Source organism: Solanum dulcamara, chromosome 6, assembly GCF_947179165.1.
Source record: "Solanum dulcamara chromosome 6, daSolDulc1.2, whole genome shotgun sequence".
Classification (NCBI taxonomy): domain Eukaryota; kingdom Viridiplantae; phylum Streptophyta; class Magnoliopsida; order Solanales; family Solanaceae; genus Solanum; species Solanum dulcamara.
In genome coordinates, this window is record NC_077242.1 from 14925332 (window position 1) to 14938742 (window position 13411).

At 35.0% G+C, this 13411-nt stretch overlaps 1 protein-coding gene across 2 annotated transcripts; it reads left to right on the top strand.

Annotated features, from left to right (window-relative positions):
- The first annotated feature begins 618 nt into the window (after positions 1-618).
- On the top strand, positions 619-9273 carry LOC129892273 (auxin response factor 6-like). 2 transcript variants are annotated; one of them, XM_055967836.1, is made up of 15 exons: positions 619-1293; positions 1392-1510; positions 1807-1905; positions 1986-2042; positions 2113-2271; positions 2431-2515; positions 3208-3298; positions 4076-4240; positions 4314-4436; positions 5675-5750; positions 5903-6050; positions 6145-7262; positions 7400-7590; positions 8550-8775; positions 9074-9273. In XM_055967836.1, the coding sequence occupies exons 1-14, from the start codon at positions 1251-1253 to the stop codon at positions 8758-8760; spliced, it is 2685 nt and encodes an 894-aa protein (XP_055823811.1). In that variant the 5' UTR covers positions 619-1250; the 3' UTR covers positions 8761-8775; positions 9074-9273. The 2 variants fall into 2 exon arrangements, with proteins under 2 accessions (XP_055823811.1, XP_055823812.1); XM_055967837.1 differs by having other exon boundaries at positions 1395-1510.
- The last annotated feature ends 4138 nt before the right edge of the window (positions 9274-13411 follow it).

Below are 13411 nucleotides of genomic sequence, written 5' to 3' on the forward strand. Positions count from 1 at the left end.
TAATGTTTATTTAATTATATTTCGTTAATGATTTTACTTTTATTTGTGTTATCCATTATTATGTATAATATATAATATTTGCTATCAATTTATATTATTTTAAAAATTATAATATAAAATAATTTTATATTAAACGACTATAATTTGAAACAATATGAAAATTATATATAGTGAGTGTTTTTTAGAAAGAATTTTGTTTTATAAAATAAAAATATATAAATGAAATAAATAATAATAATATAATAATAAAGAGAAAAAAAATTGATGTAAAATTTGGTGTAGTAAACTAGAGTTACTAATACTAAATTTGATGCAAAATTTGGTGTCGGGTTGGAGATGTCTTAGTCAGTGACGGAATCAAGATTTTTAATAAAAATATTCAAAATTTGAAAAAATAAATACACGAATTAGTCAAAAAGAATTCGACATTTACTATTTATATATATAAAATTATTTTAACCATATATAAATCGTATAATTTTTCGACCAAGGGGTTACAAACCCCTGGACACCCGCCACTGGCCTTAGTAGTACTCATATACAAACTGGTGTATTAGCAATTATGGAATTTTATATGATTGTTGTTTTAATTATTTGGAATTGGAAAGGAGTGAGAAGGAACAGTTCCCAAACTTAGCAGCATTTCACAATCTTCACTTCCTTAAATTCTTGGGGTCCCTCTTCCTTTTTTTTCTCTTTCCTTCTTTCTTCTGTAGCTTTCAATATGTGAAAAGAAAATCCAATCAACTCAAAAAATAAAGAAAAGAAAAGGAAAAAAGTACAGCTGAAGAGATCTACTGAATAGCCTACTTGAGCTCTTACTCAGTCACTATGCAGTTGCAGTAGAGATCTTGAAGTAGCCAAAAAGTTGTTTCATCTACTACTGTTACTGTTACTCTTTTAGGGGTTTCTAGTTAGTTTTACTTTAAGATCTGTGGCTCACTTGCTTCTTCTGCTTATTTGAAGAAAAGGGTGTTTAGGGTTTGTGTTGTTTCTTGATTTTGAAGTGACTAATTGAAGATCTGGGACAAGTATGAAGCAGCTGTTGATGGTGGTGTTTAGCTGTGGAACTGGGTTTGGATGAGAATATGGTTTCTTGCTTCTTGGTTTTTGCTTGGGGTGGGGGGTGGGGGTGGGTGTTGTACTAGTAAAGTTTTCATTTTTGGGGTTTTATACTTTCTGGGGTTGCTCTTTTTTGGCTTAACTAGTGAAAAGTAAGTTGCTTGATAGGAGTTAGTTGATTGGCTGAAATGAGGGTATCTTCATCTGGGTTCAATCCTCAGCCAGAGGAAGGTTTGTTTGTTGTTATTTCTTGTTTTGGTGAACTTGGAAGTGAAGCATTATTTGTAGTCATTAATGAGTATACTTCATATTTTTATGTTTAATTATAGCAGCAGGGGAGAAGAAATGCTTGAATTCAGAGCTGTGGCACGCGTGTGCAGGACCACTAGTTTCACTTCCACCTGTAGGAAGCAGAGTGGTGTATTTTCCTCAAGGGCATAGTGAGCAGGTTAGTAGTAGATCCCATGGTTCACATTGTAGCTCATTTAAGTTGAGGTGTTTGATATGGTTCATATTTAGTTTCTTCATGTTATGCTTTGTTCAAACTTGCAGTTCTACTTTTGGTTGTTTGTTGGTAGCTAAATATAGTATTCTGCTTTTTTTTTTTTGTCCATAAGCCATTGAATTCTTTTTCGAATTTTAGCAAACTGAGTTTCCTCAGATACATGGTTTCTGTTTTAGCTTTAAGTAGCTCCAGAGTTTTTCTTATGAAACATGGATTTGAGTTTTGGACGCCGTTTACAGGTTGCTGCCTCGACCAACAAGGAAGTAGATGCTCATATCCCTAATTATCCTGGTTTACCGCCTCAATTAATTTGTCAGCTTCACAACCTGACAATGCATGTAAGTTTGTTTTTTAGCTGTGATGTGATATTTATGTACCTTTCCGTCACAATGTGTTCTAAACAGTTCTTAAATTATAGGCAGATGTTGAGACTGATGAAGTATATGCTCAAATGACATTGCAGCCACTAAGTCCAGTATGTCACTTCCTATCTTTTCGAATCAGTTTTACTCAAAACATTCTGCTAATGGACTTACTCTATGTAGCAAGAGCAGAAGGATGTGTGCCTGCTACCAGCAGAACTTGGCATCCCGAGTAAACAACCAACTAACTATTTCTGCAAAACTTTGACGGCAAGTGATACCAGTACTCATGGTGGATTCTCTGTCCCTCGCCGAGCGGCAGAAAAAGTTTTCCCCCCTCTTGTAGGTCCCTTGAACAGAACCCATCAGCATTATGGTTTTCTTTTCCTTTTCTGTGTGGTCTTTTTTTTTGTTATGTGTCATCAACATTGGATTCTGTAGTATCCCTCTAGTGCTCAATGGTGTTCAGCCAACTCATAATGAATGTTCTTACTCTTTCAGGATTACTCTCAGCAGCCACCCTGTCAAGAATTGATTGCAAAAGATCTCCATGGGAATGAATGGAAATTCCGGCATATTTTTCGCGGTGAGTTGCTGTGCAGTCAGAGATCAAAGGGAGTAGTAGTGTTTTGGTAGTTCTGGTTCCTTAAATGTAACTTTTTTGCTGTTTTTGTTGTTTGGGAAGGGGTTGGTTTGTATCTCACCACATGTGAGTGTGTGAAGAGCTCTTCTAGATTGTATTTCTCAGCAATTTAGCTGGATGGTTCTTGACTAAATGTAAGTCAAGAGAAGGCACTGGAGCTTAGTTCCATGCAGTACATCTTTGCAAATTTACGATCCTTTCAGCCATTTTACCTGGAAGTTACTGGAGATAAGACATACTCTGGTAAAATGAACTAAAGATTTTATATCAAGTAAGCCTTTTAAAATCATGCTGAAACAACTGTACTGAATCTAACGGGGAGCATCAGTTGGTGATTTAAGGACCTTGAGGAATTAAGTTCCCAGGGAATTCATTAGAGGACTGTTTCCGATAAAAATTGTTTGTTCTTGCATATCCCTACTGTTATTCCAAATTAATCCTGTGGATACATATAATTCAGAAGAATATGTGAGTAATTCATACACAGCATCTACTTTGCCTGTTTCAGCCTTTGCATATCTTATTTTGAGGTGGAGGGAGTGATTTTAAAATCATTACAAATTCTTTGGTTACATGTTTTCATTTATGAAAATGGGCGTAAGCATTACCGGCACTAATTGGTTGCTCATGTTTAGGACAACCAAAGAGGCATCTATTGACAACAGGATGGAGTGTGTTTGTGAGTGCAAAGAGACTTGTTGCAGGCGATGCAGTTATCTTTATCTGGTAGAAGAAGTTTTCAATACCTTCTAATATTTCTTCATAAGATTCAGCTTCAGCATCCGGAACTTTCAAATGATTTATATTTTCTTCGATAAATTGCATATGTATTTTAGTGCAGAATCACATTTCACCATATTGTGTTACTTGCTAAGCCAGCTGCTGAAACAATTTAATATGCTCCGTCTGCTCTGATGGGACGCATGAGAGTGTGGTTCTGTGGTGTTTATTATGTTTATCCATGTACTTCCCCCTTTAGAACTTTGGAAAACTTTTATAAATTCTACATGCCTGCATTATGCAATTATGCAGTTGCAAAAAGCTAAATATTGATTGCTGGGAAACTGTGTTTATGTACCCTAATTGAGAAGCTTTATGAATTTAGAATTGATTTTTCAATCTTTTTACATCAGTGGTTTATCTGTGGACCTGCATCATTTTCTTTTTTGAAGGAAGATAAATGTGAACCTGCACCATGTATTGGGTGATTTGACAGTAATTAGTTTGATAATTTTTTGGAATTGAAGGAACTCACTCTCATTTCTCCCACTCAATTGAGAATCTTCACGAATTTAGAATTGATTTCAATCTTTTTACATCAGTGACTTTTATACGTGGACCTGCATCATTTTTTTTTTTTGGAGAAAGATAGCTGTGAACCTGCATCATGTTTTGTGCGGTTTTACAGAAATTAGTTGGATAATCATTTGCAAACTCACTCTCATTCCTCCCACTCAATTCTTGAGATTTTTATCTTTGCTAAATACTGTCGCCTTTTGTCAGGAACGAAAACAATCAGTTGCTTTTGGGGATTCGACGTGCTAATCGTCCTCAAACTGTCATGCCTTCTTCAGTGTTGTCAAGTGATAGCATGCACATTGGTCTCCTAGCTGCAGCGGCTCATGCAGCTGCAACTAATAGCCGCTTTACAATATTTTATAATCCAAGGTAACAGTTGTTTCTTTTGTTTCATTTGCTAACAAAGTTGTCACATTTAACCTTTTAGCTTTCATAATTTCAGGGCTAGCCCATCAGAGTTTGTCATACCTCTTGCCAAGTATGCTAAAGCAGTGTATCATACTCGAATTTCTGTTGGTATGAGGTTCCGGATGCTGTTTGAAACAGAAGAATCGAGTGTCCGTAGGTAGGTCTTATCATCTTGGACTTCCGCGTGCAATTTAAAGTAATTTGAATGACAAGTTGACTTGCAGAGCCAGGTCTCTTGTAAAAGGGAGGGACATATATGTGAAAAGGGCAGACGTTGGTGGGTAGTTAAAAAGCATTTGTTAGAGCTTGGGTTTGAAGTCGCGCTATGCTAAGGTGCCTTCCTGAAGTTTTAGCCGATTTGGAGGCAGGGAAAGCTCTTGTAGGAAGAGAAAACAAACTTAGGAGATCAAAATCTTTGAGCCACTGTTTCCTCTCCTACAAAACAAAGATATCCAAGTACTTCTACTGCTAATATGTTTACATGCAAAACCAAAATAGTACTATATTAATTAGGTGACTTTTGGATCATGTTTTAACAGTGTTTTTTCTGGAAAAAAATGGATATATTTGGCTATGGTCTTGGAAGAAGTCTTCTTGTTTATAGAAAGATGGGCCCTTATTATCTTATCTCTTATGAATCCATGAATGCCTTGTGATGTCTAGTTGAACTTTCTAAAGCAATTCTTTGTCAACGGGCTAATTTCAGGCTTGTTGGATCATATTAGTCTGTAGAAGGATAGATGATATTAGCCCATCGACAAAGAACTGCTTTTGAAAGTTCAATCAATCATTTGTGTATTCATAAGAGATAAGATGATTAGGGCCCCTTTCTCTATAAACAGGAAGATTTCCTCCAAGACCATATCCACTATTTTTCAGAAAAAAAAGGTCACTTAATTTAGGGGCCAGCTGTAAACATATGCCTGACTCATAGCTATACTTTCTAGTCTCTCTGGGGAAAAGGTGTCGCTGAAGTGGATATATATATATATATATATATTGCAACCTTTTTTTTGGTTGAGAAAACAGACCGCCAGATACATGCAGAAATGCTTAGTTCTCTAGTCTTAACCTCTCTAATCTGAGTTTATAATGAAGAACATAATTCCCCTAGCTTAAGTGGTGATTTTGAGTTCATTATGAAGGATGCATTGGAGGTGCCAAATACGGCTGTTTGGTTTGTCTACTGAAATAAATGGCTTTCTTTGACTTAGGAATACCAAATTTCGTGAAAACTGTATTAATTTTTTCATTGCTGCCAGAGTGCAAAATTGATTTTGACCTACTCCAAGTTCCCTCAATTCTCTCTCTCTCTCACACACACACACACACACACACACACACACACACACTCTCATATGCACATTTTAACCATGTAAATATGTTTGGATTTAGGTACATGGGTACAATTACTGGCATCAGTGATTTAGATCCTGTTCGTTGGCCAAATTCACACTGGCGGTCCGTGAAGGTTAGTTTTATAAGGTCATTTGTATAAACCATGAAGTAATAGATAAACTAAATGCAACGTGTACCTTAGCATAAATTTTTAATTTTTCATGCACCTGCTGGTGGTACCTTCAGTATATAAATTATAATCTTTTGTAACTGGTCCTGTTGCAGGTCGGATGGGATGAATCAACTGCAGGAGAGAGGCAGCCCAGAGTTTCTCTGTGGGAAATTGAACCTCTGACAACTTTCCCTATGTATCCTTCTCCTTTCTCCCTTAGGCTAAAGCGACCTTGGCCATCTGGACTACCTTCTCTCCCTGGTAAGGTTTCTCCTTGCTATTGTTGCCCTGGGAAACAAGATAAATTTGGTTGACTTCTAAATTTCAGTGGTTTGTTTACCTCTCATTCACTCAGGTTTCCCTAATGGTGATATGACTATGAATTCTCAACTCTCATGGCTGCGTGGTGACATGGGTGATCAGGGGATGCAGTCGCTTAATTTCCAGGGATTTGGGGTTACTCCATTTATGCAACCAAGAATGGATGCTTCTATGTTAGGTTTGCAACCTGACATTCTGCAAACAATGGCAGCACTAGATCCATCGAAACTTGCAAATCAATCCCTTATGCAGTTCCAACATAGTATTCCTAACAGTTCAGCGTCTTTGAGTCAGAGTCAGATGTTGCAGCCTTCTCATTCACAGCAAAATCTGATCCAAGGCTTCTCAGAAAACCACTTAATATCTCAGGCGCAGATGCTTCAGCAACAATTGCAGCGGCGTCAAAATTATAATGATCAACAGCACTTGCTGCAGCCACAGCTTCAGCAGCATCAAGAAGTGAACTCGCAGTTTCAACATCAACAGCAAACCAAGGCGATCTCCAGTCTCTCTCAGATGGCTTCGGCTACGCAGCCCCAGCTTTCTCATTTGCAAGTCTTAAGTTCGACTGGTTCCCAACAAATCTTTTCTGATATACTGGGTAACCATGTCAATGCATCTAGTAATTCTAATATGCAAAGTCTGTTGAGTTCATTTTCCCGTGATGGAGCATCTTCTGTCCTGAACATGCATGAAACTCACCCTCTAGTGTCTTCGTCCTCATCATCAAAGCGAATTGCCCTAGAATCTCAGCCCCCTTCTCGGGTTACTCCATTTGTTGTGTCTCAGCCTGAGGATGTGATAGCGCACAATACTAAGGTCTCAGATCTTTCCTCTTTGCTGCCACCTTTTCCTGGCAGGGAATCTTTTTCTGATTATAGAGGAGTAGAAGATAGCCAAAGCAACGCACTCTATGGATTTACCGACTCTTTGAACATACTGCAGACCGGTATGTCCAACATGAAGGGTAGTAGTGGTGATAATGGATCTTTATCTATTCCTTATGCTACCTCTACCTTCACAAGTACAGTGGGCAATGAGTATCCCCTTAACTCAGACATGACAACGTCAAGTTGTGTAGATGAATCAGGTTTCTTGCAGTCCTCAGAAAATGGGGACCAAGGAAACCCAAATAATAGAACCTTTGTGAAGGTGAGCTTAAGCTTGTTTGATATACAATTCACTGTTTGTTGTCTGAATTGCATGGGCTAACACTCTGTTTAGTTTAGAAGCTTTTAAAGAGAGTATTCTGCGGTAGTATGTTGTTTCACATTGCATGTTTCTGGCAGGTTCACAAATCAGGGTCCTTTGGACGGTCACTCGATATCTCCAAATTTAGCAGCTATCACGAACTTCGAAGTGAGCTTGCTCGCATGTTTGGGCTAGAAGGCTTGTTGGAGGACCCTGAGAGATCAGGCTGGCAGCTTGTAATTGTTGACCGAGAGAATGATGTCCTCCTCCTCGGTGACGATCCTTGGCAGTAAGAATTCGATCACTTCTTTTTTTTTTTTACAAGCTTGCCATTACAACCTTTTTTTCTCTCTCTGCCCTGAGTCTCTTTATATTTTGTTCGTTGTGGGGGGGTCAAATTATAGCTCTAGACTCCCTGCATATATCTCCCGATTGACAATAGATTTTGAAGTTGAAATTTTGAGTTTTTGAAGTTGTGATTTTGGAATTTGTGTTTGAACATACATTTTACTTGAATATCTTTTTGAAGTTAGAAGTTTTGTAAGTGGAAGTCCCAAAAACTAGTCTGAGCCAGTTTTTGAGAACTTGAAAATATTTGAAGATAGATTTTCAAAAACTACTCCCAAAATCTATGGTCAAACGCTAGCATAGTTTTAAATTGTGAGTTTTTTGGATGTATATGAAATTTCCATCTTGCCTCCTATTAAAATCAGTCTTTTGTTGTGCCGACTCCGATAAATTATGGGGATCAAGGCTCAAATCCCAGCAAAGGTGGCAAAAAGTTAGTGATTCTGTTCATCGGTAGAAGCCTTGATGGATAGAATTATCCACTGTCTGTGTTGGTGGAAGATAGTAGGTACCTGATATATTATCCACTGTCAACTCTTGCCCTGTCACATTGGCTATATGAATCTTCTATATCCATTTTGCTTCCACAGATTAGTTTTCCTGTTGGACATTCAAAGATTAATATTAAGAGTACTTTTGGTGCGAGTATTATTAGGCTTAATATTCTCAATTTACGTGGGTCAATTGGTGACATTTTGTATGGCACACATCATTTCTCGCTCATCTAGGCCTGCAATTTGCTTTACACAAGAATTCAGACCTGCTGTATTTTTTTTCTTTTGACGAGTATATCTACCGTTATGGATCACATTTGCACTTATATGTATTTTATTTCATGCGTCTGTTTATTTTAATATATCTAGTTCTTCCATGTTTTAACCCATCTCTATCTTGCTTCAGGGAGTTTGTGAACAATGTTTGGCATATCAAGATACTTTCTCCACATGAGGTGCACCAGATGGGGAAAGAGGGCCTTGATCTTCCAAATGGCGTCCAAGCGCAGATGCTTCCTGGCAATGTCAATGTATGTGATGACTATATGAATCAGAAGGGCTCCCGAAATACTATGAACAGGATACCGTTGGGGTCACTTGACTACTATGACCATTAGTGTGACCTGCCTAAGGTAATTGTACTATATAGTTGCTCTTGCCCTTGGTTAATGGCTGCAAATTTTTTGTACCCTGTTGTGTCTAAGTGTCGTGTATCTTTTCTACCTAAAGACAAGGAAGGGACAAGTCTCATTTGTAGCTTGTTATCCCAGATAAGTACAATGTAAATTATAATATTTTATTATTGATAAGACTGGAACTACCTTCCAGTGATCAACTGGAGAAATATCATGTTTTGCAGTAGCCATGATTGTGATTTTCCTGGATGCATCAATTGTACTCCCTGTTTACTTTTTGATGTTCTTTTTTCAGATTAAATGTCCATTTACGCTGTATTTGCGAGGGGGTAAGATTAATTATTGGGGACAGACAGCCCGGTAAAATAGAAGTTGATCTTTCTTCTTCACATCCTCATAGATGCTTGAGCTTCAAGGTTGGTTGGAGGCAATAATGGTGGTTAGAGTTTTAATTCTGAAGACAGATCCTTGGTGAGCTCGGGGGGGGGGGGGGGGGTTAGCACACCAAAGAATAGAATCTGAAAAGTTCTGAAGGAGATCATAAAATGTTTGCTCAAATCTCATTTTGAAAAATGAGAATATTACTCTCCTATTTCAATTTGCTTGTCTTAATTATTAACAATTCTGTAATTTCAATATTTTACGTGACATGTTTGAGATTACAAGATTAAATGATAATTTGGTACATTCAACAAAAACAAATCTAGTATAATCCTATAAGTGAGTTTGGGGCTGAAGGGTGTACACATTTTTCCCCATCAGCCCGTGTTTCTGACTTGAAAGGAATGAAAAATGAAAGAAGAATCTGTGCACACTATTTATGGAGTGGAGTGACTATCCTTAAATCTCCTTTTCCCTATCTCCTCCTCTTATGCCTTTGGCCATTACTGGTTGGGAAGGCTTGGTTTAACACTGGATTTGTTTGAAAACTATCAAGGTTTTTTGGTCAATTTTTTTTTTGGAAAGGAAGGAATGCAGGGAAGAAGCTTTTGCTTTTCCACTGGTTCTTGAAAGCTATCATTCCCTATTTCTCCCTCTGGATATTGTTTTCGAAAGATTCGATTTGATTAATGCATATCAAAGTAATTAAGAGGAAAATACATAAGTATTTTTTTTAAAATTACAAGATTTAAAAATGTACTTTATTTTATTAAGTTTCATGTTAAGTTAAAATCAGACAAATTATTCTTATTTTATGAAAGTAGAGAGATTGTTAGTTAATAAAAAAATATAGAAATATTTTTAAAAATTTAAAATCACAAAATTCAAAAAATCTATTTTACTTTATTAAATTTCAGACAAGTTAAAACCATACAAAAAATTAAATTAAAGCGGAGGGAGTAGTACATGTCAGGAATAGTACAATACCTATTTGCAAAGCTATTTAGAGGGTACTGGTCTTTCTCAATTGCAATTCTTTATGAGTACTCTTAACAATGATTGTATCTAGAATACTATAGTACTAGGAAAATCTTTAGAGATTTTGGAGAAGTTTATAATAAAATATGAAACAAAAAAAATGTGATTTAGAACTTTAGCAACCATTTTGTGATAAAAATCAGTATTTCAAAAGGTAGGAGCGTGAGGCGAGACGTTTTATTTAGTATAGGGTGAGGCATAAGTCTCGAGACGTGGGCGTAAGTCCTATGGATCTTTACATTTTTAATTTATGGTATAATAAATTGAGGGTCTTTCAAAAACAGCCTCTCTACCTCGTAGAGTGGTAAGGTCTTCGTATACTCTACCCTCCCCAGACCCCACTTTGTGGGATTTCACTAGGTATGTTGTTGTTGGTATAATAATAATATAATAAAAAATTATAAAAATACCTCAATAGTTTAAAATAATTATAAATATGATTAAAGAAACTCATAGAAAATAAAACTTCTAACATGACTATACAAATATAAATAATCTAATATCTTAACTTTCTAATAATAAAAGAATCATTATTTCTCAAAGTATTTTTTATCATACTATACAATTTACCCCCTAAAAAAAATAAAACTTATTAGTATTCTAATAAAAACATCACTCCATCATGAATAAAAGTAAAATTACTTTCAAATAGCTAAATAAAATATGATAATTTTGAGACATATGACAAAATCATGAAAACAAATAAAAAGTGAAAAAGTAAATTTCGCTAGGTATTTTAAAAAGAAATAATACGTAATATATAATCAACTTCATAGTGTAACCAAATAGTAAATATGTGATACTGCAACTTGTTATTTGAGTTACTTTCAATCTTTTTATCTCTATAGATTAAAAAATATTAAGTATCATTCATCTATTCAAGAATTTTGAGGGTCAATAATATTAACTAAAGATTTTAACATATAATTTGTGTAAGATCTGTTAGGCGAGCTTTAAGTGTTGGACGTGCTTAAGATATACAGTCGGACGCTTAAAATGTAAATCTTACATAACTAAGTCCTACACTTAGTCTTGAGACATTTTGGTAGAGCTCCGCCTGAAGTGAGGCCCGAGACGAAATCCCAACAGGGTTTTGCTTTTGAAATAATTACAAGTCACTGTATTGAGGTTCAAATAATAACTTTCACTTAAAAAGATGCACATATTTGTTACAGTTATTTATCAACCTAGAAAGATGGAAATTAATGATGAACAGTCATATTATATGTGAAGTGTATAGTTTATTAAAGAATGTATTGTAGGCCCTCTTACCTTTGATTTAGCTGGCTGCAGCTGTTTTCTCTTTACCAAATGCAGACACAGTCGTCTTGTCACATTATAGGACTACTGGTACAAGTAATTGACGCTAAAATTAGCCCATGAAAATATGACTTATTTAATTCGCTTAAGTTTCGACGGACCTATAATAGTAACAAATCAATTTTCAAAAGGACAATTTCTTTTGTTTCAATTTGGTTGTCTTACTTTTTTAGTCCATTTTAATAAAGAATGCATCTTTCTTTTTTTACAAACTTTTTACTTTTAACTTTCACATGATATTTTTAAGATCATATGATTAAATGAGATTTGATACATTCTATCTATCTCTAACTTAGGACTACAAGATTTATTTATTTTTAACTTTCTTAAACTCCATGAAATGGAGAGAATATTCTTTTGTTTCGCATGTTATATATAACTATAATAAAGAAAAAAAGTTATATTAGATAGTTGAACAATTATAAAAAAACAAACAAAGAAATTAAAATTTAGTAAGAATTGAGCGAGTTAAATTATGATCATTTTTTTAAAGTTTATTTTAGCCAAGTAATTTTTGGATGGATCACTAACTCAAATCATTTTGTCCCATCCAAATTCAGCTCAACTCACCAAGTCACCATTTAACATTAGGATTGTTCAAAATCGAATCATAATCGATAATCCAACCACAAATTTTGCTTAATTGCTTATTGGTATTGAATTATCAGATTAACAATTGGTGAATAGATTAAAATTTTATAATTAACAATTTATCGATGCGAAAGCGAATTAATCAATTTTTTTATTGGATAAACTGTTAACCCATTAAAAAACATCATATTTATGATTTCCCCCCTACGTATATTAAGTATCTATACTAAACTTAGATAATGCCCCATTCACTCACTCAATATTTTTGGCAAAACTCCTCGTCACTTATATTTTTTTTTCTTTTTTAGTTTAGCATAGAGATTTGTTATGTTCATGTTGGGGAAGAGATCTTATGATATAGGCAAAACACATAGATAGACCCTTTAACTTGGTTGGATTTTTCTCTCAGGCACCTTAACTATTCTTCGTTCCTATTAAACCCCTGAATCATATATAATTTGTATCTTTTAAATATTTATGACTGAAACGTCACAATTATTTTTTTAAAAATGGCACATGTAATCCACCTTCTCCACATGAAACTTGCAACCAATCAAAAAATACCTCCTTTACACATTAGCTCATTTTAGATAAAAATCCAAAATACATGTCATATTCACCAAACACACGTTTGGACTTGATTTCATCAGCGATAGTGTGAGGAGAAAACCCTAAAAATGGATCCTATTTTCAGTGATTCTACCGATATTTAAGCACTTTAGAACTAAAATTCTCAAAATTCGAAGTGATTTTGGGTGTTTGTCGAAGATATCACGAAGTTTGCATAAGATTTTAGAGTTCAATCACTATTTTAGAATTTGATCTACTGAGGTAAGTTTATTTCCTAAATTTCTATGTCATTTTTTATTGTTTTAACATGATATATAGTGCATTTTAGTATTTTATTAATGTGATTGTATATTATTAAAATTTGGAAAAAAATTAGGATTTTTAATTCATAAAGTGTCTCTTAATTATTAGGGAATCTTATGAATTGCATTATTATAACTCGTTTTCATCATGGTGGTGATTTTAATCAAGACAAAAAGGGGATAACTCATATTGGAAAAAACAAGGTCGAATATGTTAATATCGACAAAGACCACTTCTCATTAATCGAATTACTTTATCATACTAAAGAATTAGGGTATCTGACTGTTGGTGGCTTTTATGGTAAAGACTAGGGGTGTATATGGACCGGATTGATTCAGATTTTTTACAAACCAAACCAAACCAAACCAAATCATTTGTGTCGGGTTATTAAATCTATAAACCAAATCAAACCAATAAAAGTTGGGGTTTT

Bases quoted from the DNA above. Each gene is read 5' to 3' on its own strand.
- LOC129892273 (XM_055967836.1), top strand. From the start codon at position 1,251: ATGAGGGTATCTTCATCTGGGTTCAATCCTCAGCCAGAGGAAG. The intron at 6,051-6,144 runs GTAAGGTTTCTC...TCATTCACTCAG, and splicing joins TGGACTACCTTCTCTCCCTG to GTTTCCCTAATGGTGATATG. The intron at 7,591-8,549 runs GTAAGAATTCGA...ATCTTGCTTCAG, and splicing joins CTCGGTGACGATCCTTGGCA to GGAGTTTGTGAACAATGTTT.